Here is a 26,335-nt window from a genome sequence, read left to right as displayed (position 1 = left end):
GGCGTGCCTCCCAGACGGGGGCGTTCCCAAGGGAACGCCTACCGTCAGAAGCCGGCCCCACTGACATCACTAGTGATGTCAGTGGGAGTGATTTTGGCTCTGATAGAGCCAAAATCACTCCGGGCCTTGCGGTTGAGAAACTCAACCGCAGGCTCCGGCTCGCAGTGGCGATGGTCGCGATGGTCAAGACCATCGCGACCATCAACCTGCACGCTCGTATAGGCTGCGGGTGGTGACCCACAGCTCTACGAGCGTCCAGGAGGACGCTCCATAATTATGGAGGTGGGCCCTGATTCAGAGCGAGCGCTCTGGTCAGAGCGTCCGGCTCTGAATCAGGGCCTAAATGCACAGTGAGCAGTAGATTCCATTTAAGACTTGTGTAATATTATCTTCTTGTTCCTCAGCTATTCTTTGATCCTGGAAACAATTCGACAATAATAAGCTTGGAAGGCTGTCCGCTTATCTCTGGAGACATCAAGATCAGATTTGAGTCTAGTGCTGTGAGTATTTATATATATATATCTTTTCCTATTCTGTGTTTCCATCAGCATTGTCTGATTATTATGCTTTTTCAGTAAACTGAAAATATATTCTATAAAAGGGACATTAGTAATATTCACAAATACATACTGTATGTGCATTTCTCAGGAGCCTGAGTAGTATATATGTAGAACAACCTTTGATCTTGGTGGAGGCATTCTATGTCTTCCTCAACTGCATGCGTACATTTAAAGGGATATTATTCTAAGAGATGCTTTTAAAATATTAGTGAAACCAAGCCAATATTCTGTATTTTCAGGATATTTTGGGCACTGGGGAGGGAAGGGGGGGCACGGCACGGCAATGTTCCTATAGATTGTATTTCATTGTACATATAGATTTGCAGATAAAAAAGTTTCTCTTTATTCAATGACCCAAGGGGTCAGATCAGTTCGGCGATGTAGCTCTCGGGAGCTGTAAATATGTGACTATAGGATTTCTGCTAGCACCCTCCTCAAGTGCCACCATAAGTCTAACTATTGTCTCAGGGCAGCATAGTGGGTCTCATTCAGACCCGGTCACAAGCTCCGATGTGCTCGCAACCGGGTCGATAGTTAGACCTGCGTACGCGCAGTGGCCGCACTGCGTGTGCGCAAGCTCCGGAGCAAGAGAGAAACTCTCTCGCTCCGGAGCTCTCTACAAAAGGGGCGGCTGTCTATGTTGATCGACAGCTCGCCCTGTTTGTAGGCGGGCCGGGGGGAGTGGTTTCCAAAACGGAGGCGTTCCTTAAGGAACGCCTACCGTTTTGTGGGCGGCCGCACTGACATCATCAGTGATGTCAGTGGGGAGTTTCCTGCTCTTTTAGAGCAGGAAGCTCTCTGGGGTTTGCGGCTGCCGAGACCCAACCTTAGGGTCTCGTCGCAAGCCCTGATGGTCGCGATGGTGTTCACCACGGCGACCATCAACCTGGTCGGTCGCTAAGCTGTGGGTGGTAACCCACAGCTTACCTAATGACCAGGAGGCCGCACATCAAAAATGAAGCCACTGCCCTCATTCAGAACGAGTGCTCGCTTCTTGCGAGCGCCTCTGAATGAGGGCCAGTGTGTGGTAACAGTATCGCGCCTGGCACTTAAGTCGGAAAATGCAGTTTAGTGCAACTAAGCCCAGGGCATTAGTCGCTGTAAACTGCGTCTCCCAACTTAAGTGCAGGGCGTGATGTGGGCAATTGCATAGCTCTGGGCACTCATTGCGGGAGTTACATCAGTGCGCTGGAAATAGAATTTCCCCCAACTGCAATTTCCATTTATTTAATGTGATCCTTTAAATATTGATCAAAATATGGATAGTATCGCTGAACTCTTGTTTAATTGTGTTTTAACAGAGGGATTATGACCTGTGGATTAACATGACTGCCCTGCCTTTATACCATGCTCAGTATTCATAGTGTTGCATCATATATTACTTTTCTGTACCATAGTGATATATCAACAGATTGAGCAATGGATAAGAATTCTGTCATTAGGATATTAAACATGTCCATACTCATCTCTAACGCATCAGAAATAGGTCATAGCAGGAAGTACAATCTCATGTACAGCTCGGAACAGCTAGATATTTAATACCGATTGAGCTCTAATCATAGGAGTTACTCAGCCATCATCATCAGGTGCGGGGGGGGAGGGGGGGGTGTGTTCTTGGAGACACTTCATCGGTTACACAGCCATCATATACACAGCCATCATTTACACAGCCATCAGTTACACAGCCATCCTATACACAGCCATCATTTACACAGCCATCATATACACAGCCATCAGTAACACAGCCATCATATACACAGCCATCATTTACACAGCCATCATATACACAGCCATCATATACACAGCCATCATTTACACAGCCATCATATACACAGCCATCATTTACACAGCCATCATATACACAGCCATCATATACACAGCCATCATTTACACAGCCATCATATACACAGCCATCATTTACACAGCCATCATATACACAGCCATCATTTACACAGCCATCATTTACACAGCCATCATATACACAGCCATCATTTACACAGCCATCATATACACAGCCATCATATACACAGCCATCATTTACACAGCTATCATATACACAGCCATCAGTTACACAGCTATCATATACACAGCCATCATATACACAGCCATCAGTTACACAGCCATCATATACACAGCCATCATATACCCAGCCATCATATACACAGCCATCATTTATACAGTCATCAGTTATACAGCTATCATATACACAGCCATCAGTTACACAGCTATCATATACACAGCCATCATATACACAGCCATCATTTACACAGCTATCATATACACAGCCATCAGTTACACAGTCATCATATACACAGCCATCATATACACAGCCATCAGTTATACAGATATCATATACACAGCCACCATTTACACAGTTATATACAGCCATCATATACACAGCCATCAGTAACACAGCCATCATATACACAGCCATCATTTACACAGCCATCATATACACAGCCATCATATACACAGCCATCATTTACACAGCCATCATATACACAGCCATCATTTACACAGCCATCATATACACAGGCATCATATACACAGCCATCATTTACACAGCCATCATATACACAGCCATCATTTACACAGCCATCATATACACAGCCATCATTTACACAGCCATCATATACACAGCCATCATATACACAGCCATCATTTACACGGCCATCATATACACAGCCATCGTTTTCACAGTCATCAGTTATACAGTCTTCAGTTATACAGCCACCATTTACACAGCTATCATATACACAGCCATCAGTTACACAGCCATCATATACACAGCCATCATATACACAGCCATCAGTTACACAGCCATCATATACACAGCCATCATATACACAGCCATCATATACCCAGCCATCATATACCCAGCCATCATATACACAGCCATCATTTATACAGTCATCAGTTATACAGCTATCATATACACAGCCATCAGTTACACAGCTATCATATACACAGCCATCATATACACAGCCATCATTTACACAGCTATCATATACACAGCCATCAGTTACACAGTCATCATATACACAGCCATCATATACACAGCCATCAGTTATACAGATATCATATACACAGCCACCATTTACACAGTTATATACAGCCATCATATACACAGCCATCATATACACAGCCATCATTTATACAGTCATCAGTTACACAGCTATCATATACACAGCCATCAGTTACACAGCTATCATATACACAGCCATCATATACACAGCCATCATTTACACAGCTATCATATACACAGCCATCAGTTACACAGCCATCAGTTACACAGTCATCATATACACAGCCATCATATACACAGCCATCAGTTATACAGATATCATATACACAGCCACCATTTACACAGTTATATACAGCCATCATATACACAGCCATCATATACACAGCCATCCTTTACACAGCCATCATTACACAGTCATCACTTATACAGTCATAATTTACACAGCCATCGTTTACACAGTCATCAGTTACACAGCCATCATATACACAGCCATCATTTACACAGCCATCATTTACACAGCCATCATTTACACAGTCATCATATACACAGCCATCATATACACAGCCATCGTTTACACAGTCATCAGTTATACAGTCATCAGTTATACAGCCATCATTTACACAGCCATCATATACACAGTCATCATATACACAGCCATCATATACACAGCCATCGTTTACACAGTCATCAGTTATACAGCCATCATTTACACAGCCATCATATACACAGCCATCAGTTACACAGCCATCATATACACAGCCATCATTTACACAGTCATCATTTACACAGTCATCATTTACACAGCCATCATTTACACAGCCTTCATATACCCAGCCATCATATACCCAGCCATCATATACACAGCCATCATATACACAGTCATCATATACGCAGCCATCATATACACAGTCATCAGTTATACAGTCATCATTTACACAGCCATCTTATACACAGCCATCATATATACAGTAATCTGTTATACAGCCATCGTTTACACAGTCATCAGTTATACAGTCATCAGTTATACAGCCATCATTTACACAGCCATCATGTACACAGCCATCAGTTACATAGCCATCATATACACAGCCATCATATACACAGCCATCATTTACACAGTCATCATATACACAGCCATCATTTACACAGCCATCATTTACACAGCCATCAGTTACACAGCCATCATATACACAGCCATCATATACACAGCCATCATATACACAGCCATCATATACCCAGCCATCATATACACAGCCATCATATACACAGCCATCATATACACAGCCATCATTTATACAGCTATCATATACACAGCCATCAGTTACACAGTCATCATATACACAGCCATCAGTTATACAGATATCATATACACAGCCACCATTTACACAGTTATACACAGCCATCATATACACAGCCATCATATACACAGCCATCATTTATACAGTCATCAGTTATACAGCTATCATATACACAGCCATCAGTTACACAGCTATCATATACACAGCCATCATATACACAGCCATCATTTACACAGCTATCATATACACAGCCATCAGTTACACAGCCATCAGTTATACAGATATCATATACACAGCCACCATTTACACAGTTATATACAGCCATCATATACACAGCCATCATATACACAGCCATAATTTACACAGCCATCATTACACAGTCATCACTTATACAGTCATAATTTACACAGCCATCGTTTACACAGTCATCAGTTATACAGTCATCAGTTATACAGTCATCAGTTACACAGCCATCATTTACACAGCCATCATTTACACAGCCATCGTTTACACAGTCATCAGTTACTCAGCCATCATATACACAGCCATCATTTACACAGCCATCATTTACACAGCCATCATTTACACAGTCATCATATACACAGCCATCGTTTACACAGTCATCAGTTATACAGTCATCAGTTACACAGTCATCATTTACACAGCCATCATTTACACAGCCATCATTTACACAGTCATCATATACACAGCCATCATATACACAGCCATCGTTTACACAGTCATCAGTTATACAGTCATCAGTTATACAGCCATCATTTACACAGCCATCATATACACAGTCATCATATACACAGCCATCATATACACAGCCATCGTTTACACAGTCATCAGTTATACAGCCATCATTTACACAGCCATCATATACACAGCCATCAGTTACACAGCCATCATTTACACAGTCATCATTTACACAGTCATCATTTACACAGCCATCATATACCCAGCCATCATATACCCAGCCATCATATACACAGCCATCATATACACAGTCATCATATACGCAGCCATCAGTTACACAGCTATCATATACACAGCCATCATATACACAGCCATCAGTTATACAGCCATCAGTTATACAGTCTTCAGTTATACAGCCATCATTTACACAGCCATCATGTACACAGCCATCAGTTACATAGCCATCATATACACAACCATCATATACACAGCCATCATTTACACAGTCATCATATACACAACCATCATATACACAACCATCAGTTATACAGCCATCATATACACAGCCATCAGTTACACAGCCATCATATACACAGCCATCAGTTACACAACCATCATATACACAGCAATCAGTTATACAGCCATCAGTTACACAGCCATCAGTTACACAGCCATCAGTTATACAGCCATCAGTTACACAGTCATAATTTACACAGCCATCGTTTACACAGTCATCAGTTACACAGCCATCATATACACAGCCATCATTTACATAGCCATCATTTACACAGCCATCATTTACACAGTCATCATATACACAGCCATCGTTTACACAGTCATCAGTTATACAGCCATCATTTACACAGCCATCATATACACAGTCATCATATACACAGCCATCGTTTACACAGTCATCAGTTATACAGTCATCAGTTGTACAGTCATCAGTTATACAGCCATCATTTACACAGTCATCATATACACAGCCATCAGTTACACAGCCATCATATACACAGCCATCATTTACACAGCCATCATTTACACAGTCATCATTTACACAGTCATCATTTACACAGCCATCATTTACACAGCCATCATATACCCAGCCATCATATACACAGTCATCATATACACAGCCATCATATACACAGCCATCATATACACAGCCATCAGTTATACAGCCATCATATACACAGCCATCATATACACAGCCATCATATACACAGCCATCATATACACAGCCATCATTTACACAGTCATCAGTTACACAGCCATCATATACACAGCCATCATATACACAGCCATCATATACACAGCCATCATTTACACAGCCATCATTTACACAGTCATCGTTTACACAGTCATCAGTTATACAGCCATCATTTACACAGCCATCATATACACAGTCATCATGTACACAGCCATCGTTTACACAGTCATCAGTTATACAGTCATCAGTTATACAGCCATCATTTACACAGCCATCATATACACAGCCATCAGTTACACAGCCATCATATACACAGCCATCATATACACAGCCATCGTTTACACAGCCATCATTTACACACTCATCAGTTACACAGCCATCATATATACAGCCATCAGTTACACAGCCATCATATAGACAGCCATCAGTTACTCAGCCATCATATACACAGCCATCAGTTACACAGCCATCATATACACAGCCATCATATACACAGCCATCAGTTACACAGCCATCAGTTACACAGCCATCAGTTACACAGCCATCATATACACAGCCATCATATACACAGCCATCAGTTACACAGCCATCATATACACAGCCATCAGTTACACAGCCAGCAGTTTCACAGCCATCATATATACAGCCATCAGTTACACAGCTATCATATACACAGCCATCAGTTACACAGCCATCATATACACAGCCATCATATACTGTACACAGACATCACTTACACAGCAACAGTTACACAGCCATCAGTTACACAGCCATCAGTTACACAGCCATCATATACACAGCCATCAGTTACACAGCCATCATATACACAGCCAGTGGTTACAGAGCCATCTTATACACAGTCATCAGTTATACAGCCATCATATGCACAGCCATCATATACACAGCCATCATTTACACAGCCATCATATACACAGCCATCAGTTATACAGCCATCATATACACAGCCATCATATACACAGCCATCTGTTACACAACCATCATATACACAGCCATCAGTTATACCGCCATCAGTTACAGACTCATCATATATACAGCAATCAGTTACACAGCCGTCATATACACAGCCATCAGTTACACAGCCATCATATACACAGCCATCATATACACAGCCATCAGTTACACAGCCATCATATACACAGCCATCATATACACAGCCACCGTATACACAGCCATCAGTTACACAGCCATCATATACACAGCCATCATTTACAGAGCCAGCAGTTTCACAGCCATCATATATACAGCCATCAGTTACACAGCTGTCATATACACAGTCATCAGTTACACAGCCATCATATACACAGCCATCAAATACACAGCCATCATATACACAGCCTGTGGTTACAGAGCCATCTTATACACAGTCATCAGTTATACAGCCATCATATGCACAGCCATCATATACACAACCATCGTTTACACAGTCATCAGTTACACAGCCATCATATACACAGCCATCATATACACAGCCATCATATACGCAGCCATCATATACACAGCCATCATATACTGTACACAGACATCACTTACACAGCCATCAGTTACACAGCCATCAGTTATACAGCCATCATTTACACAGTCATCAGTTACACAGCCATCAGTTACACAGCCATCATATACACAGCCATCATATACACAGCCATCAGTTATACAGTCATCATTTACAGAGCCATCATTTACACAGTCATCAGTTACACAGCCATCATATACACAGTCATCATATACACAGACATCAGTTATACAGTCATCATTTACACAGCCATCATTTACACAGTCATCAGTTATACAGTCATCAGTTATACAGCCATCATTTACACAGCCATCATATACACAGCCATCAGTTACACAGCCATCATATACACAACTATCATATACACAGCCATCATTTACACAGTCATCATATACACAACCATCATATACACAGCCATCATTTACACAGCCATCATATACACAGCCATCAGTTATACAGCCATCATATACACAGGGATCAGTTACACAACCATCATATACACAGCCATCAGTTATACAGCCATCAGTTACACACTCATCAGTTACACAGCCATCATATATACAGCAATCAGTTACACAGCCATCATATAGACAGCCATCAGTTACACAGTCATCATATACACAGCCATCAGTTACACAGCCATCATATACACAGCCATCATATACACAGCCATCAGTTACACAGCCATCATATACACAGCCATCATATACACAGCCACTATATACACCGCCATCAGTTACACAGCCATCATATACATAGCCATCATCTACACAGCCAGCAGTTTCACAGCCATCATATATACAGCCATCAGTTACACAGCCATCATATACACAGCCATCAGTTACACAGCCATCATATACACAGCCATCATATACACAGCCATCTGTCACACAGCCATCATATACACAGCCATCATATACGCAGCCATCATATACATATACTGTACACAGACATCACTTACACAGCCATCAGTTACACAGCCATCATATACACAGCCATCAGTTACACAGCCATCATATACACAGTCATCATATACACAGCCATCATATACACAGCCATCGTTTACACAGTCATCAGTTATACAGCCATCATTTACACTGCCATCATATACACAGCCATCAGTTACACAGCCATCATATACACAGCCATCATTTACACAGTCATCATTTACACAGTCATCATTTACACAGCCATCATTTACACAGCCATCATATACCCAGCCATCATATACCCAGCCATCATATACACAGTCATCATATACGCAGCCATCATATACACAGTCATCAGTTATACAGTCATCATTTACACAGCCATCGTTTACACAGTCATCATTTACACTGCCATCATATACACAGCCATCAGTTACACAGCCATCATATACACAGCCATCATTTACACAGTCATCATTTACACAGCCATCATTTACACAGCCATCATATACCCAGCCATCATATACCCAGCCATCATATACACAGTCATCATATACGCAGCCATCATATACACAGTCATCAGTTATACAGTCATCATTTACACAGCCATCGTTTACACAGTCATCAGTTATACAGTCATCATATACACAGCCATCTTATACACAGCCATCATATATAGAGTCATCAGTTATACAGCCATCGTTTACACAGTCATCAGTTATACAGTCATCAGTTATACAGCCATCATTTACACAGCCATCATGTACACAGCCATCAGTTACATAGCCATCATATACACAACCATCATATACACAGCCATCATTTACACAGTCATCATATACACAACCATCATATACACAACCATCAGTTATACAGCCATCATATACACAGCCATCAGTTACACAGCCATCATATACACAGCCATCAGTTACACAACCATCATATACACAGCAATCAGTTATACAGCCATCAGTTACACAGCCATCATATACACAGCCATCATATACGCAGCCATCATATACACAGCCATCATATACTGTACACTGTACACAGACATCACTTATACAGCCATCAGTTACACAGCCATCATATACACAGCCATCAGTTACACAGCCATCATATACACAGTCATCATATACACAGCCATCATATACACAGCCATCGTTTACACAGTCATCAGTTATACAGCCATCATTTACACTGCCATCATATACACAGCCATCAGTTACACAGCCATCATATACACAGCCATCATTTACACAGTCATCATTTACACAGTCATCATTTACACAGCCATCATTTACACAGCCATCATATACCCAGCCATCATATACACAGCCATCATATACACGGTCATCATATACGCAGCCATCATATACACAGTCATCAGTTATACAGTCATCATTTACACAGCCATCGTTTACACAGTCATCATTTACACTGCCATCATATACACAGCCATCAGTTACACAGCCATCATATACACAGCCATCATTTACACAGTCATCATTTACACAGTCATCATTTACACAGCCATCATTTACACAGCCATCATATACCCAGCCATCATATACACAGCCATCATATACGCAGCCATCATATACACAGTCATCAGTTATACAGTCATCATTTACACAGCCATCGTTTACACAGTCATCAGTTATACAGTCATCATATACACAGCCATCTTATACACAGCCATCATATATAGAGTCATCAGTTATACAGCCATCGTTTACACAGCCATCATATACACAGCCATCAGTTACATAGCCATCATATACACAACCATCATATACACAGCCATCATTTACACAGTCATCATATACACAACCATCATATACACAACCATCAGTTATACAGCCATCATATACACAGCCATCAGTTACACAGCCATCATATACACAGCCATCAGTTACACAACCATCATATACACAGCAATCAGTTATACAGCCATCAGTTACACACTCATCAGTTACACAGCCATCATACACACAGCCATCAGTTACACAGCCATCAGTTACACATCCTTCATATACACAGCCATCATATACACAGCCACCATATACACAGCCATCATATACACAGCCATCAGTTACACAGCCATCATATACACAGCCATAATATACACAGCCAGCAGTTACACAGCCATCATATACACAGCCATCATATACACAGCCATCATATACACAGCCATCAGTTACACAGCCATCATACACACAGCCATCGTATACACAGCCATCATATACACAGCCATCAGTTATTCAGTCATCATTTACACAGCCATCATTTACACAGTCATCAGTTACACAGCCATCATATACACAGTCATCATATACACAGACATCAGTTATACAGTCATCATTTACACAGCCATCATTTACACAGTGATCAGTTACACAGCCATCATTTACACAGCCATCATATACACAGCCATCAGTTACACAGCCATCATATACACAACCATTATATACACAGCCATCATTTACACAGTCATCATATACACAACCATCATATACACAGCCATCATTTACACAGCCATCATATACACAGCCATCAGTTATACAGCCATCATATACACAGCCATCATATACACAGCCATCAGTTACACAGCCATCATATACACAGTCATCAGTTATACAGCCATCAGTTACACACTCATCAGTTACACAGCCATCAGTTATACAGCCATCAGTTACACAGCCATCATATAGACAGCCATCAGTTACACAGTCATCATATACACAGCCATTATATACACAGCCATCATATACACAGCCATCATATACACAGCCATCATATACACAGCCATAATATACACAGCCATCATATACGCAGCCATCATATACGCAACCACCATATACACAGCCATCAGTTACACAGCCATCAGTTACACAGCCATCATACACATAGCCATCAGTTACACAGCTATCAGTTACACATCCATCATATACACAGCCATCATATACACAGCCACCATATAGACAGCCATCATATACACAGCCATCATATACACAGCCAGCAGTTACACAGCCAGCAGTTACACAGCCATCATATACACAGCCATCAGTTACACAGCCATCAGTTACACAGCCATCATTTACACAGTCATCAGTTATACAGTCATCATATACACAGCCATCAGTTACACAGCCATCATATACACAGCCATCATATACACAGCCATCAGTTTCACAGCCATCATATATACAGCCATCAGTTACACAGCCATCATATACACAGCCATCAGTTACACAGCCATCAGTTACACAGCCATCATACACACAGCCATCATATACACAGCCATCAGTTATACAGCCATCATATACACAGCCATCATATACACAGCCATCAGTTACACAGCCATCATATACACAGCCATCATATACACAGCCATCAGTTACACAGCCATCATTTACACAGCCTTCATATACACAGCCATCATACACACAGCCATCATATACACAGCCAGCAGTTTCACAGCCATCATATACACAGCCATCATTTACACAGCCATCAGTTATACAGCCATCAGTTACACACTCATCAGTTACACAGCCATCATACACACAGCCATCAGTTACACAGCCATCAGTTACACATCCATCATATACACAGCCATCATATACACAGCCACCATATACACAGCCACCATATACACAGCCATCATATACACAGCCAGCAGTTACACAGCCATCATATACACAGCCATCATATACACAGCCATCAGTTACACAGCCATCAGTTACACAGCCATCATTTACACAGTCATCAGTTATACAGTCATCATATACACAGCCATCAGTTACACAGCCATCATATACACAGCCACCAGTTTCACAGCCATCATATATACAGCCATCAGTTACACAGCTATCATATACACAGCCATCAGTTACACAGCCATCATATACACAGCCATCATATACTGTACACAGACATCACTTACACAGCAACAGTTACACAGCCATCAGTTACACAGCCTGTGGTTACAGAGCCATCTTATACACAGTCATCAGTTATACAGCCATCATATGCACAGCCATCATATACACAACCATCGTTTACACAGTCATCAGTTACACAGCCATCATATACACAGCCATCATATACACAGCCATCATATACGCAGCCATCATATACACAGCCATCATATACTGTACACAGCCATCACTTACACAGCCATCAGTTATACAGCCATCTTTTACACAGTCATCAGTTACACAGCCATCAGTTACACAGCCATCATATACACAGCCATCATATACACAGCCATCAGTTATACAGTCATCATTTACACAGCCATCATTTACACAGTCATCAGTTACACAGCCATCATATACACAGTCATCATATACACAGACATCAGTTATACAGTCATCATTTACACAGCCATCATTTACACAGTCATCAGTTATACAGTCATCAGTTATACAGCCATCATTTACGCAGCCATCATATACACAGCCATCAGTTACACAGCCATCATATACACAACCATCATATACACAGCCATCATTTACACAGTCATCATATACACAACCATCATATACACAGCCATCATTTACACAGCCATCATATACACAGCCATCAGTCACACAGCCATCATATACACAGCCATCATATACGCAGCCATCATATACACAGCCATCATATACTGTACACAGACATCACTTACACAGCCATCAGTTACACAGCCATCAGTTACACAGCCATCATATACACAGCCATCATATACACAGCCAGTGGTTACAGAGCCATCTTATACACAGTCATCAGTTACACAGCCATCATATGCACAGCCATCATATACACAGCCATCATTTACAAAGCCATCATTTACACAGTCATCATTTACACAGTCATCAGTTATACAGCCATCATTTACACAGTCATCAGTTACACAGCCATCAGTTACACAGCCATCATATACACAGCCATCAGTTATACAGTCATCATTTACACAGCCATCATTTACACAGTCATCAGTTACACAGCCATCATATACACAGTCATCATATACACAGACATCAGTTATACAGTCATCATTTACACAGCCATCATTTACACAGTCATCAGTTATACAGCCATCATTTACACAGCCATCATATACACAGCCATCAGTTACACAGCCATCATATACACAACCATCATATACACAGCCATCAGTTACACAGCCATCAGTTACACAGCCATCATATACACAGCCATCATATACACAGCCACCATATACACAGCCATCATATACACAGCCAGCAGTTTCACAGCCATCATATACACAGCCATCATTTACACAGCCATCAGTTATACAGCCATCAGTTACACACTCATCAGTTACACAGCCATCATACACACAGCCATCAGTTACACAGCCATCAGTTACACATCCTTCATATACACAGCCATCATATACACAGCCACCATATACACAGCCATCATATACACAGCCATCAGTTACACAGCCATCATATACACAGCCATCATATACACAGCCAGCAGTTACACAGCCATCATATACACAGCCAGCAGTTACACAGCCATCATATACACAGCCATCATATACACAGCCATCATATACACAGCCATCATATACACAGCCATCAGTTATTCAGTCATCATTTACACAGCCATCATTTACACAGTCATCAGTTACACAGCCATCATTTACACAGCCATCATATACACAGCCATCAGTTACACAGCCATCGTATACACAGCCATCATATACACAGCCATCAGTTATTCAGTCATCATTTACACAGCCATCATTTACACAGTCATCAGTTACACAGCCATCATTTACACAGCCATCATATACACAGCCATCAGTTACACAGCCATCATATACACAACCATCATATACACAGCCATCATTTACACAGTCATGATATACACAACCATCATATACACAGCCATCAGTTACACAGTCATCAGTTATACAGCCATCATTTACACAGTCATCAGTTACACAGCCATCAGTTACACAGCCATCATATACACAGCCATCATATACACAGCCATCAGTTACACAGCCATCAGTTACACAGCCATCATACACACAGCCATCATATACACAGCCATCAGTTATACAGCCATCATATACACAGCCATCATATACACAGCCATCAGTTACACAGCCATCATATACACAGCCATCATATACACAGCCATCATTTACACAGCCATCATATACACAGCCATCATATACACAACCATTATATACACAGCCATCATTTACACAGTCATCATATACACAACCATCATATACACAGCCATCATTTACACAGCCATCATATACACAGCCATCAGTTATACAGCCATCATATACACAGCCATCATATACACAGCCATCATATACACAGTCATCAGTTATACAGCCATCAGTTACACACTCATCAGTTACACAGCCATCAGTTATACAGCCATCAGTTACACAGCCATCATATATACAGCCATTAGTTACACAGTCATCATATACACAGCCATTATATACACAGCCATCATATACACAGCCATCATATACACAGCCATCATATACACAGCCATAATATACACAGCCATCATATACGCAGCCATCATATACGCAACCACCATATACACAGCCATCAGTTACACAGCCATCAGTTACACAGCCATCATACACACAGCCATCAGTTACACAGCCATCAGTTACACAGCCATCATATACACAGCCATCATATACACAGCCACCATATACACAGCCATCATATACACAGCCAGCAGTTTCACAGCCATCATATACACAGCCATCATTTACACAGCCATCAGTTATACAGCCATCAGTTACACACTCATCAGTTACACAGCCATCATACACACAGCCATCAGTTACACAGCTATCAGTTATACATCCATCATATACACAGCCATCATATACACAGCCACCATATACACAGCCATCATATACACAGCCATCATATACACAGCCAGCAGTTACAGAGCCATCATATACACAGCCTTCATATACACAGCCATCAGTTACACAGCCATCAGTTACACAGCCATCATTTACACAGTCATCAGTTATACAGTCATCATATACACAGCCATCAGTTACACAGCCATCATATACACAGCCATCATATACACAGCCATCAGTTTCACAGCCATCATATATACAGCCATCAGTTACACAGCCATCATATACACAGCCATCAGTTACACAGCCATCATACACACAGCCATCATATACACAGCCATCAGTTATACAGCCATCATATACACAGCCATCATATACACAGCCATCAGTTACACAGCCATCATATACACAGCCATCATATACACAGCCATCAGTTACACAGCCATCATTTACACAGCCTTCATATACACAGCCATCATACACACAGCCATCATATACACAGCCAGCAGTTTCACAGCCATCATATACACAGCCATCATTTACACAGCCATCAGTTACACAGCCATCAGTTACACAGCCATCATACACACAGCCATCAGTTACACAGCCATCAGTTACACAGCCATCATATACACAGCCATCATATACACAGCCACCATATACACAGCCATCATATACACAGCCAGCAGTTTCACAGCCATCATATACACAGCCATCATTTACACAGCCATCAGTTATACAGCCATCAGTTACACACTCATCAGTTACACAGCCATCATACACACAGCCATCAGTTACACAGCTATCAGTTACACATCCATCATATACACAGCCATCATATACACAGCCACCATATACACAGCCATCATATACACAGCCATCATATACACAGCCAGCAGTTACAGAGCCATCATATACACAGCCATCAGTTACACAGCCATCATTTACACAGTCATCAGTTATACAGTCATCATATACACAGCCATCAGTTACACAGCCATCATATACACAGCCATCAGTTTCACAGCCATCATATATACAGCCATCAGTTACACAGCCATCATATACACAGCCATCAGTTACACAGCCATCATACACACAGCCATCATATACACAGCCATCAGTTATACAGCCATCATATACACAGCCATCATATACACAGCCATCATATACACAGCCATCATATACACAGCCATCAGTTACACAGCCATCATTTACACAGCCTTCATATACACAGCCATCATACACACAGCCATCATATACACAGCCAGCAGTTTCACAGCCATCATATACACAGCCATCATTTACACAGCCATCAGTTATACAGCCATCAGTTACACACTCATCAGTTACACAGCCATCATACACACAGCCATCAGTTACACAGCCATCAGTTACACATCCATCATATACACAGCCATCATATACACAGCCACCATATACACAGCCATCATATACACAGCCATCATATACACAGCCATCATATACACAGCCATCAGTTACACAGCCATCAGTTACACAGCCATAATTTACACAGTCATCAGTTATACAGTCATCATATACACAGCCATCAGTTACACAGCCATCATATACACAGCCATCATATACACAGCCAGCAGTTTCACAGCCATCATATATACAGCCATCAGTTACACAGCCATCATATACACAGCCATCAGTTACACAGCCATCAGTTACACAGCCATCATACACACAGCCATCATATACACAGCCATCAGTTACACAGCCATCATATACACAGCCATCATATACACAGTCATCAGTTACACAGCCATCATACACACAGCCATCATATACACAGCCATCAGTTACACAGCCTTCATATACACAGCCATCATATACACAGCCATCAGTTACACAGCCATCATTTACACAGCCTTCATATACACAGCCATCATACACACAGCCATCATATACACAGCCATCATATACTGTACACAGACATCACTTACACAGCAACAGTTACACAGCCATCAGTTACACAGCCATCATATACACAGCCATCATATACACAGCCAGTGGTTACTGAGCCATCATATACACAGCCATTTAGCAAAAAACTTTGTTTAGAGTTGGGCCCCTGTCACTTCAGGTTAAGGTTGATGGGGCCCCAGAGCAACTGATGTATGGGGGCCCCTACCAATAAAATTGTCAATAAAATATGCTGGCATATTATTAAAAAGTGTAATGTCTAAATACTCCCATCACCGCAAATATGATAAATATACTGTAGTGTCCCCCATTTACATTATGCTACACAAATGTATGGGGTCCCCCTTTGTGTGAGGGTCCCTAGGCAATCGCCCAGGTTTTCCTATTGTTAATCCGGCTCTGCCCCTGGAGCGACTGCCTCTGCATCGTTAATATTATGAATTGTAGATTCTATCTTTTGCAGCAGTACAGTAATGTGTCATTGTGGTGTGTTGGGTAGTGTGTCACAACAATGCTGGTAACAACACCCAGTGATACACATTACCTTCACAGATGGAATAGATGTGCAGAATAATATATCAGCTTTCATCATTTGATCCTCTCTTTGATGTTAGAAAATGATCACACTCTATTTTTTTAGGGTCTACCTAAAGGTTATGATGATTGTCCATTCTATTTCTGGTTCAACACTTCATTCATAGAAAATAATAGGTAAGTAATCCATGATATGCATCATCACCAAGCAGAGGGGATGGTCAAAATGTCCTGGCTCATACCAAATTTCATATTCATAGGCCCCAGTCTATATACTAGGGATGCGGGAGGGAGGCCTATTTCAGTGTTAAAAAAAGGAACATAGATACAGCAAAGAACAATTTAATATTGCTCCTGTATGTAACTTTTACATTGATTCCATCGTAAATAAGTTCTAACATTGTGGGTAACAATTCATATGTTCATATTCATATACACATTCAAATCTATTTGCATCCAAACTATCAAGAATAGTAAACATTAGTTTGCGGGACAGAAGGTCAATGTTGGGTTTGTATACTCCAGTGAAAACTGCAAAGTGGATATATCTAATTACACTAAGAATCTTTTTTAGAATTATAAAAGAAGGTGTTTTTGTTGTTTGCAATAAGAGAAATGACAATATTAAATTAGGTAGCACGGCATGTGATTACTGGTACTAGTTTTACATTTTATTCTGGCCTAGTCCAAGAAAATCAAGATTGCTGAAGTAGGTTTACGTATTTTAATTAAAACAGTATGGGTTCAATCACACGTATGTGCTAGTAAGATGTGTAAGCATCTCATTGTAGTGCTCTATTGGGGGAATTGAATTGTTTTTGCACTCCCGATCACCTATCTAAACTGATGAGGTGATATATTAACTGTTGCAGGTTGTCGCAACCAAATAGACAGGTTCAGTCACGCAAAGTGGCAAATCCCGTCTAAATTCCTGCTTTGCGTGCCCAAACAGAAGTTTGGGCGCCCAAAACAAGGATTTTTTTTGCCAATTTCTGCCCGCCACCTCAGGAGACTGCAAGCAGAAATCATGCATTTATGCCCATCGGCAGAAAAAATTGGATAGCTCCGACAGGTGCACAAAATACCATGGAGCACAAAAACAATTGAATTCCCCAGGGGAGGCACTTATGTTAAAAATGTAAACTGCACCCGACGCCTTCCAAGGACAGAGCCAACCATAACCACATATACAAGGCAGCACTCGGATTGAAATAAGTCAAATACAGTAAAGCTGGCCACACATCTAAAGATTATCTGTCCAACCAGCCAACTAATTGATTGGTTGGAATGAAAATCTGGTAAGGAATACCATCAGCAATTTGCTCCCAAATGCTGGAAAATGGACCAAAACTGTTGCTTGAACAAATAGTTTAGATCAAACATTTAACAAACTTGTCTAAACGACCATTTTCATCTGTTTTCTAGCATTTAGGAGCCAATTGCTGATCATCATTTACTCCCATACGTTACCAGATTTTCATTCCAACCTATCAACAAGTTGGCTGGTTGGATGTAAGTTGGTCTGGTGTGTGGCCAGCTTAAGTGCGCAATGTGCAATCAAATTAAGACAGTTTGAGTTAGCAGGTTGCTTGAATGTGAAATTCCGTCCTCTAAACGTTTAAATAAGGTGTTCTACTTTTGAACTGTTTGACATTAGACCATGGAAGCTTGAGACTGGTTCACATCTGTTTGCTCTCACAGAAGGGAATACCCAGGCCCTTTGCGGATTTTTTATATTTTTGAGGAGCTTAGGACAGTTACCGCTGACTCACTAAATGTTGTAAATCTATTTGAGCTTAACGCTGATCCTTACTATGAACCCATTAGGAGTAGATATTTGATTTATAGACTTGGATCATATTTGGGCCAGATTGGGTCGTGATTAATCAGCTGAAGTACAACGATACCCACCAACTTTCGATTATTACCTGTAAATCATACCCCTATGGGTTATCTATAATTTTTTATTTATACCTACCCCTGATGAAGTCGAAAGACGAAACGCATAGGATTTACCAGTGTCGGTTCTTTTGCCTAGTTGTGTGAAGATTCCCTCCCTATTGAGAGCACACCTGTTTAAAGGTGAGGGTGGGTCTCAAACAAACATCTCCTCTACACTGGCCTTGGTTCACTTATTTATTGGATCTATGTTATCTTTCTTACTTTGTTTATGTGATCCAGAACTTTTAAATGTTGAACCTATGTTTTTATCAAAAATGAACATTCGGTACCTTTCTTAATTGGCCTTTTTGGCCTTCTGTCGGATGATTTTCTGGTGGAGGCTATACCCACAGGATTCCTCATGGTCTAATGTCAAACAGTTCAAAAGTAGAACTTATTTAAACGTTTAGAGGACGGACTTTCACATTCAAGCAACCTGCTAACTCAAACTGTCTTAATTTGATTGCACATAGCGCATTTTTTATGTGTTTCGGTTGTGTATTGGTTCCTTCTAACAGAGGTTCCTCCTGTAGTGCTGCTTATCTTCTTAGCTCAAAATGTAGGTATTTTTTGTGTGTGTATATACATATATATATATATATATATACATGTATGTATGTATGTATATATAAATATATATACTGTGTATACCAATACCATCAATTGGTGGTGCATGAAGAATGGGTCATGCTTCACTATATTGGGCTAATCACGGTGTTAACATTTTAGTGCACAATGAAATAGCTTATTATTATTATAATTATTAACCTTAATTTATATGGCGCCACAAGGGTTCCACAGTGCCTTACAAAATACATAAACAAATTAGCAAACAAGAAAACAGTGACTTATAGTACAGAACAACGCCAGACAAGAACATGGTTTATAAACATTGCTTCATTAGCGAACATAACACTCAAATAAGTAGCAAGGCATTAGCAACCAAGTGTTAGGTGCAGTTGTGGGGAGTTGGGAGTAGATAATAGTATGAGTGAGGGAAGGAGAAGCACATGAGGGAAGAGGGCCCTGCTCGTGAGAGTTTACATTCTAAAGGGGAGGGGCAGACAGACAGGGGTGTCACAGATGGGGTAGATAGTGAGGAAGGAGCAGGGAACAGTGGGTTAGAATGAGAGATGGATGACTTTGGTGAAGAAATGGGTCTTTAGAGCCTGTTTGAAGATTTGCAGAGAGGGGGAAGAGTCTGATAGGGAAAGGGAGAGAGTTCCAGAGGTAGGGAGCAGCACAGGCAAAATTTGGGAGATCGGAGTGTGAGGAAGTAATCAGTTGGCAGGAGAGCCGGCGTGCATTTGTTGAGATAAGCTTGGCGGGCGGGAGCAATCATTGTATGCATTTGTCACTCAGTAGCTACTGAAGAGCGCATTAACATTATATATGTGTCAACCAGGGGCGTATCTATAATGGGTGCAGAGTGTGGGGGGCCCCGCACCGCACACCCTGCACCCATAATATTACTTACCTCTCCGAAGTCCTATGTCGGTGCGGGGGTCCTGCACTGTAAAACGACTGGAAAATGGCCACGGCGGCCATTTTCCCGTAGTTTGCGCATGCGTAGAGGGAAAATGGCCGCCGCGGCCATTTTCTAGGTGAAATGTGCATACACTATAGACTCTGGGCACACTCTAGTGCCCAGAGTCTATAACTCCGGTGCTGGCGGCGCACAGCTCAGTGTGCTGCTGGCCGCCGGGCGGAGAGGAGGGGGCCCTTGTCGTAGCCTTCACACGGGCCCCCTCCTCTCTAGAAACGCCCCTGGTGTAAACGTGCTGTAAATTACAAGAGTGTTGAAAGTCACTGAGCAGTATTATGATCATATAAATGAATGAGATCACAGGCCACACATATCCTATTTAGTTTATAATGCCGACAATAATATACAATAGAGAAACGTTTTTCTTTATGAAATATCCATTTTCCTAATTCACAGTCTGACATCTGAACTCACAAAATATCATGTCTGTTCTGAGTCTTTCACACCTGAAGTAGCTGTACAGTAGCTGCTGATTATTAATACTGTTACGCTAAGTAAAGAATGACACCATAACTACACGTAGTTCATACATGGCGTTCACAGTGTCACCTTACATCGCACTACAGACATAGGGCCTGATTCAGAGCTGAACGCTCTGACCAGAGCACTCGCTCTGAATCAGTGCCCTCCTACCTGAAAATGGAGAGGCCTCCTGGCCGCTCGCATAGCTGTGGGTGACCACCCACAGCATATGCGAGCTGCCAAAAAGATGGTCGCGATGGTCTATGACCATCGCGACCATTGGGCTTGCGACGAGACCCTGCGGTAGGGTCTCGCTGCCGCAAGCCCAGGAGTGATTTTGGCTCTATCAGAGCCAAAATCACTCCCACTGACATCACTAGTGATGTCAGTGGGGCCGGCTTCAGACGGTAGGCGTTCCCATGGGAACACCTCCGTCTTGCAGCCACGCCCCCGGCACGCTCACCAAAGGGGGCGTGCTGTCAATCAACATCGACAGCACGCCCCCTTTGGTGCGAGACCCAGAGCGACAGAGAGCCCGTCGCTGTCCGGGTCTCGCGCATGCGCACGACGGAGCTCCCTCCGTCGTGCGCATGCGCAGTGGGGCAACATTGACCCGCTTGCGAGCGTCCTTTGCTCGTGAGCGGGTCTGAATGACCCCCATAGTTAGTGGAAATGTTGTTTTCCTATGTAAATCTGAATAATTGAGAATAAATTGCATACTGGCTTATATTTTAAACTTTTCTTGTGCAGCCCTCAAGGTTTTTTAATTTGTTATTTCAGTATAATACATAATTACAGACACATAGTTACGCTCTGAACTTTATTTTAGGCTTTACCTCTCAAAAAATGAGCTGGACAATCCACACAAAGAGAAATCGGGGAAACTGTACAAGGAGGATTTTGCTGTAGAGCTAAACTTTGAATGGTCACAAGATGTCTACACGACAGGCACATAACCAGCGTCTTTGTCACTGTGGCTAATTGAAGTGCCTGAAAGTTGCCAATGTGCCATATTGTTTTTTTGTTAATATTCTAAACTATTTTTTTATACTGTTTTCTGTATATATATTACTATTGTTATAAAGATGTATGCATGTCTATTTTGTTGTGTTTTGAGTTGTAAACCTTGGCTAGATGTAAAATGAATGATGAACATGTTGCTGTGTTTTGTTTGTCAATGATAACACAATGTTTTTGTGTCCAATAATAGCGAAATTGAAGCTGCTGGTGCTCATTGCTGCCAGTCCCAGTTTTTTTAAGACAGTCCTGACCTTTATCAGTTCAAATATTTACACTTTTTTACTGTTTGTTTTCCCAGTACTAATGTTTGATGGAGCATTTAGCTCCTGGATTGTCTTTTATATCCCGTCCCCACTTCAAGTGACTTGTTATGTCAAAGTGATTGGTCCACGTGATGTTACTATATGTAGGTGCCCCTGCTGATAACCAGCTTACACATGACTAGACGGTTTTAAAATAAATCTCCTACTGTTAGCGAGTGTGCAGTCTTGTTTAGTTTGTCAATGTGGGGGCAGTTGAGGACTAATTTTATTTTTTTTGTAAAGTTGTTCTAATGTTTAAAGAGAAGTGATTTGGAATTTGGACTGCATACCTGGCTATGCGGCAGATGTACTAAGCCTTGAAGAGAGATCAAGTGGAGAGAGATAAAGTACCAACCAATCAGCTCCTGTCACATTACGGACTGTTTGAAAAATGACAGTTAGGAGCTGATTGGTTGGTACTTTATCTCTCTCCACTTGATCTCTAGCCAACGCTTAGTACATCTATGTCAATCTATAGTTTCATTTAAAAAAATGCAAGCCCTGTTGTCTCTCTATTTTACCGGAATATATACACATTGTATCTACTCTCCTGCCCTGTGTACAATTATTTCTTGTTACTCCAAATTTACAGTACAGGAGGTTTTTAAAAAACATAATATATTTGTATTACTGTATAGTCATGTGACTCATGTCATGAAGCAGATGAGGTGCCCTTGGTCCATCTCCAGTACAACACATATTATTAAGGGGAGATGAATCTGACCTTCTAAAGAGGAGAGGTAGAGAAGTTGACTATATCAACCAATCAGCTTCTAACTATCATTATATATCAAGTACATTCTATAAAATGATTGGTAGAAGCTGATGGGTTGCTATGGAGGACATGTAAATAAGGCTGGTATCTCACTGACCATGAGGTGTTTGTTTTTATTCATCATAATTAGGCCCCACCCCCATTTCTCCCTGAATTTTCAGGAAGTCCCTCAGAAGAGTGGGTGGACTTTCCTCATCCTGCCCCCTTCACGCTGAAGTTTTGCCCTATCCCCTCCCGAATGGACCCATGGTTGCTGGCATTAGGCCTTCCGTGCTGCTCAATTCACTAGCAATTGGGCGGAATGCAGGAGGACATTCTGGGAGAGTAGATCAGTATGATGTACTTAATAAATGATAGCTAACCGTCAACTTCTTCACTTGTCTTCTCTAAAAGGTTTGATGCATCTCATCCTATGTGCATAGAGGCAGTCATTCATTTTGTTTTCCAGGACAGTGTTTTCTATCTTTTTTATCTGGCGGCTGCGTCACAAGGGGGGTGCGGTCCGCACCGATTTTCACCAACTGAGGGGGTGCCATCAAAATGCCAACTCCTCCTCTGTGACCGGGAGCCAGGCACTGCACTGTGACGTTATTTTGCAGCTCCCAGTCCCTTTGGAAGACCCATCAGGGCATGGATAGTGTCCAGAGCCCTTTTCGCAAATTTGATCCTTCATCTCGTTCGGCGGTCTATATAGCACACTGGGGGACACCGACTCCAGTGACACCACTGCTGTCTGCCATAGGCAACAAGTGTTGACTTCCAGAAATGCATTTACCACTGAGTTTAGTAGTAGACTAACAGTTCTGTCATCTATATATGCCCGCTGTGTACAACACTACATTGCATAAAAACATAGCTTTCTTTTCTGTAAAACCTGCCCGTTATGTAAGCTTGCAGTGAAAAGATTGTGGAAAAGTGAAATCTGTTTTGGTTTGGTAGATGAAAGTGTCTGTTTATCCCAGGTCAGTAATAATGTTTTGCCTTAAACTTATAGAGATTTTAGATTATTTTTCTTCTACTTCTTCAAATTCTGCTTCTCAGAACACTCATATGACAGGTTTTTGCAGAGTTGATTTATAACATGTCTCCAGGGTTAGGATGAGAAGAGACTTGACCTTTGTAAAGGTGACTGCTCTTGCTGATTGGTTTACACAAATCTGTTTGCCTCAATAATGCATACAATGTTTTGAGTTCTTAATGTTTGGAAAACAATATAGATATGAGGAAGTTGAGTGACACATGCTATATTTATATAATTCTGGTATGCTGAACTTTGATTTTTGGATGGAATCAATCATCAGTCCTGCAGAGTGTACACAAAAAAGTTGTCATAATATTATAATTAGTGCACCAGTCTACAGAATCATAGTAAGCAGGTACAACCTGCGGGTTAAACATGGACCACTGCTATCTAAGCCACTGACTGGACTGCAACATGGATGCGAAAGTGGCCCGTCCACCGATAGGCGAGTACTTAGCGGACGTTATTACCTGGGCCTAATGCGGGCGACCCTGATAGTCACATGGGTGACTGACAGGCAGCATGCCATTGCTGAGCCACATGTGGGGCTGATAGCTTTACAGCCCAAGACAGATATTAGCATGGCACCATAGCAGGTATCTATCTCCAATACCCACTCTCCTTTCCCTACTGCCAACTCTCCTGTTCC

The 26,335-nt window shown here is 41.5% G+C and overlaps 1 protein-coding gene across 2 annotated transcripts in view; it reads left to right on the top strand.

Annotated features, from left to right (window-relative positions):
* The window catches only part of LOC148527265 (phosphatidylinositol 3,4,5-trisphosphate 3-phosphatase TPTE2-like), a 102,525-nt gene extending 78,463 nt beyond the window's left edge, over positions 1 to 24,062 (top strand). For both annotated transcript variants that reach the window (XM_088469227.1, XM_088469228.1), the window contains exons 17-19: positions 405 to 500; positions 18,726 to 18,796; positions 23,398 to 24,062. In XM_088469227.1, coding sequence (XP_088325353.1) covers positions 405 to 500; positions 18,726 to 18,796; positions 23,398 to 23,524 — 294 coding nt within the window. In that variant the 3' untranslated portion in view covers positions 23,525 to 24,062. The remainder of the gene's footprint in view (positions 1 to 404; positions 501 to 18,725; positions 18,797 to 23,397) is intronic.
* The last annotated feature ends 2,273 nt before the right edge of the window (positions 24,063 to 26,335 follow it).

This window comes from Taudactylus pleione, unplaced genomic scaffold (genome assembly GCF_031769625.1).
Source record: "Taudactylus pleione unplaced genomic scaffold, aTauple2 ptg000089l, whole genome shotgun sequence".
NCBI lineage: Eukaryota > Metazoa > Chordata > Amphibia > Anura > Myobatrachidae > Taudactylus > Taudactylus pleione.
The sequence above is the reverse complement of the archived record's forward strand: the minus strand, read 5'-3'. Positions and strand labels throughout refer to the sequence as shown.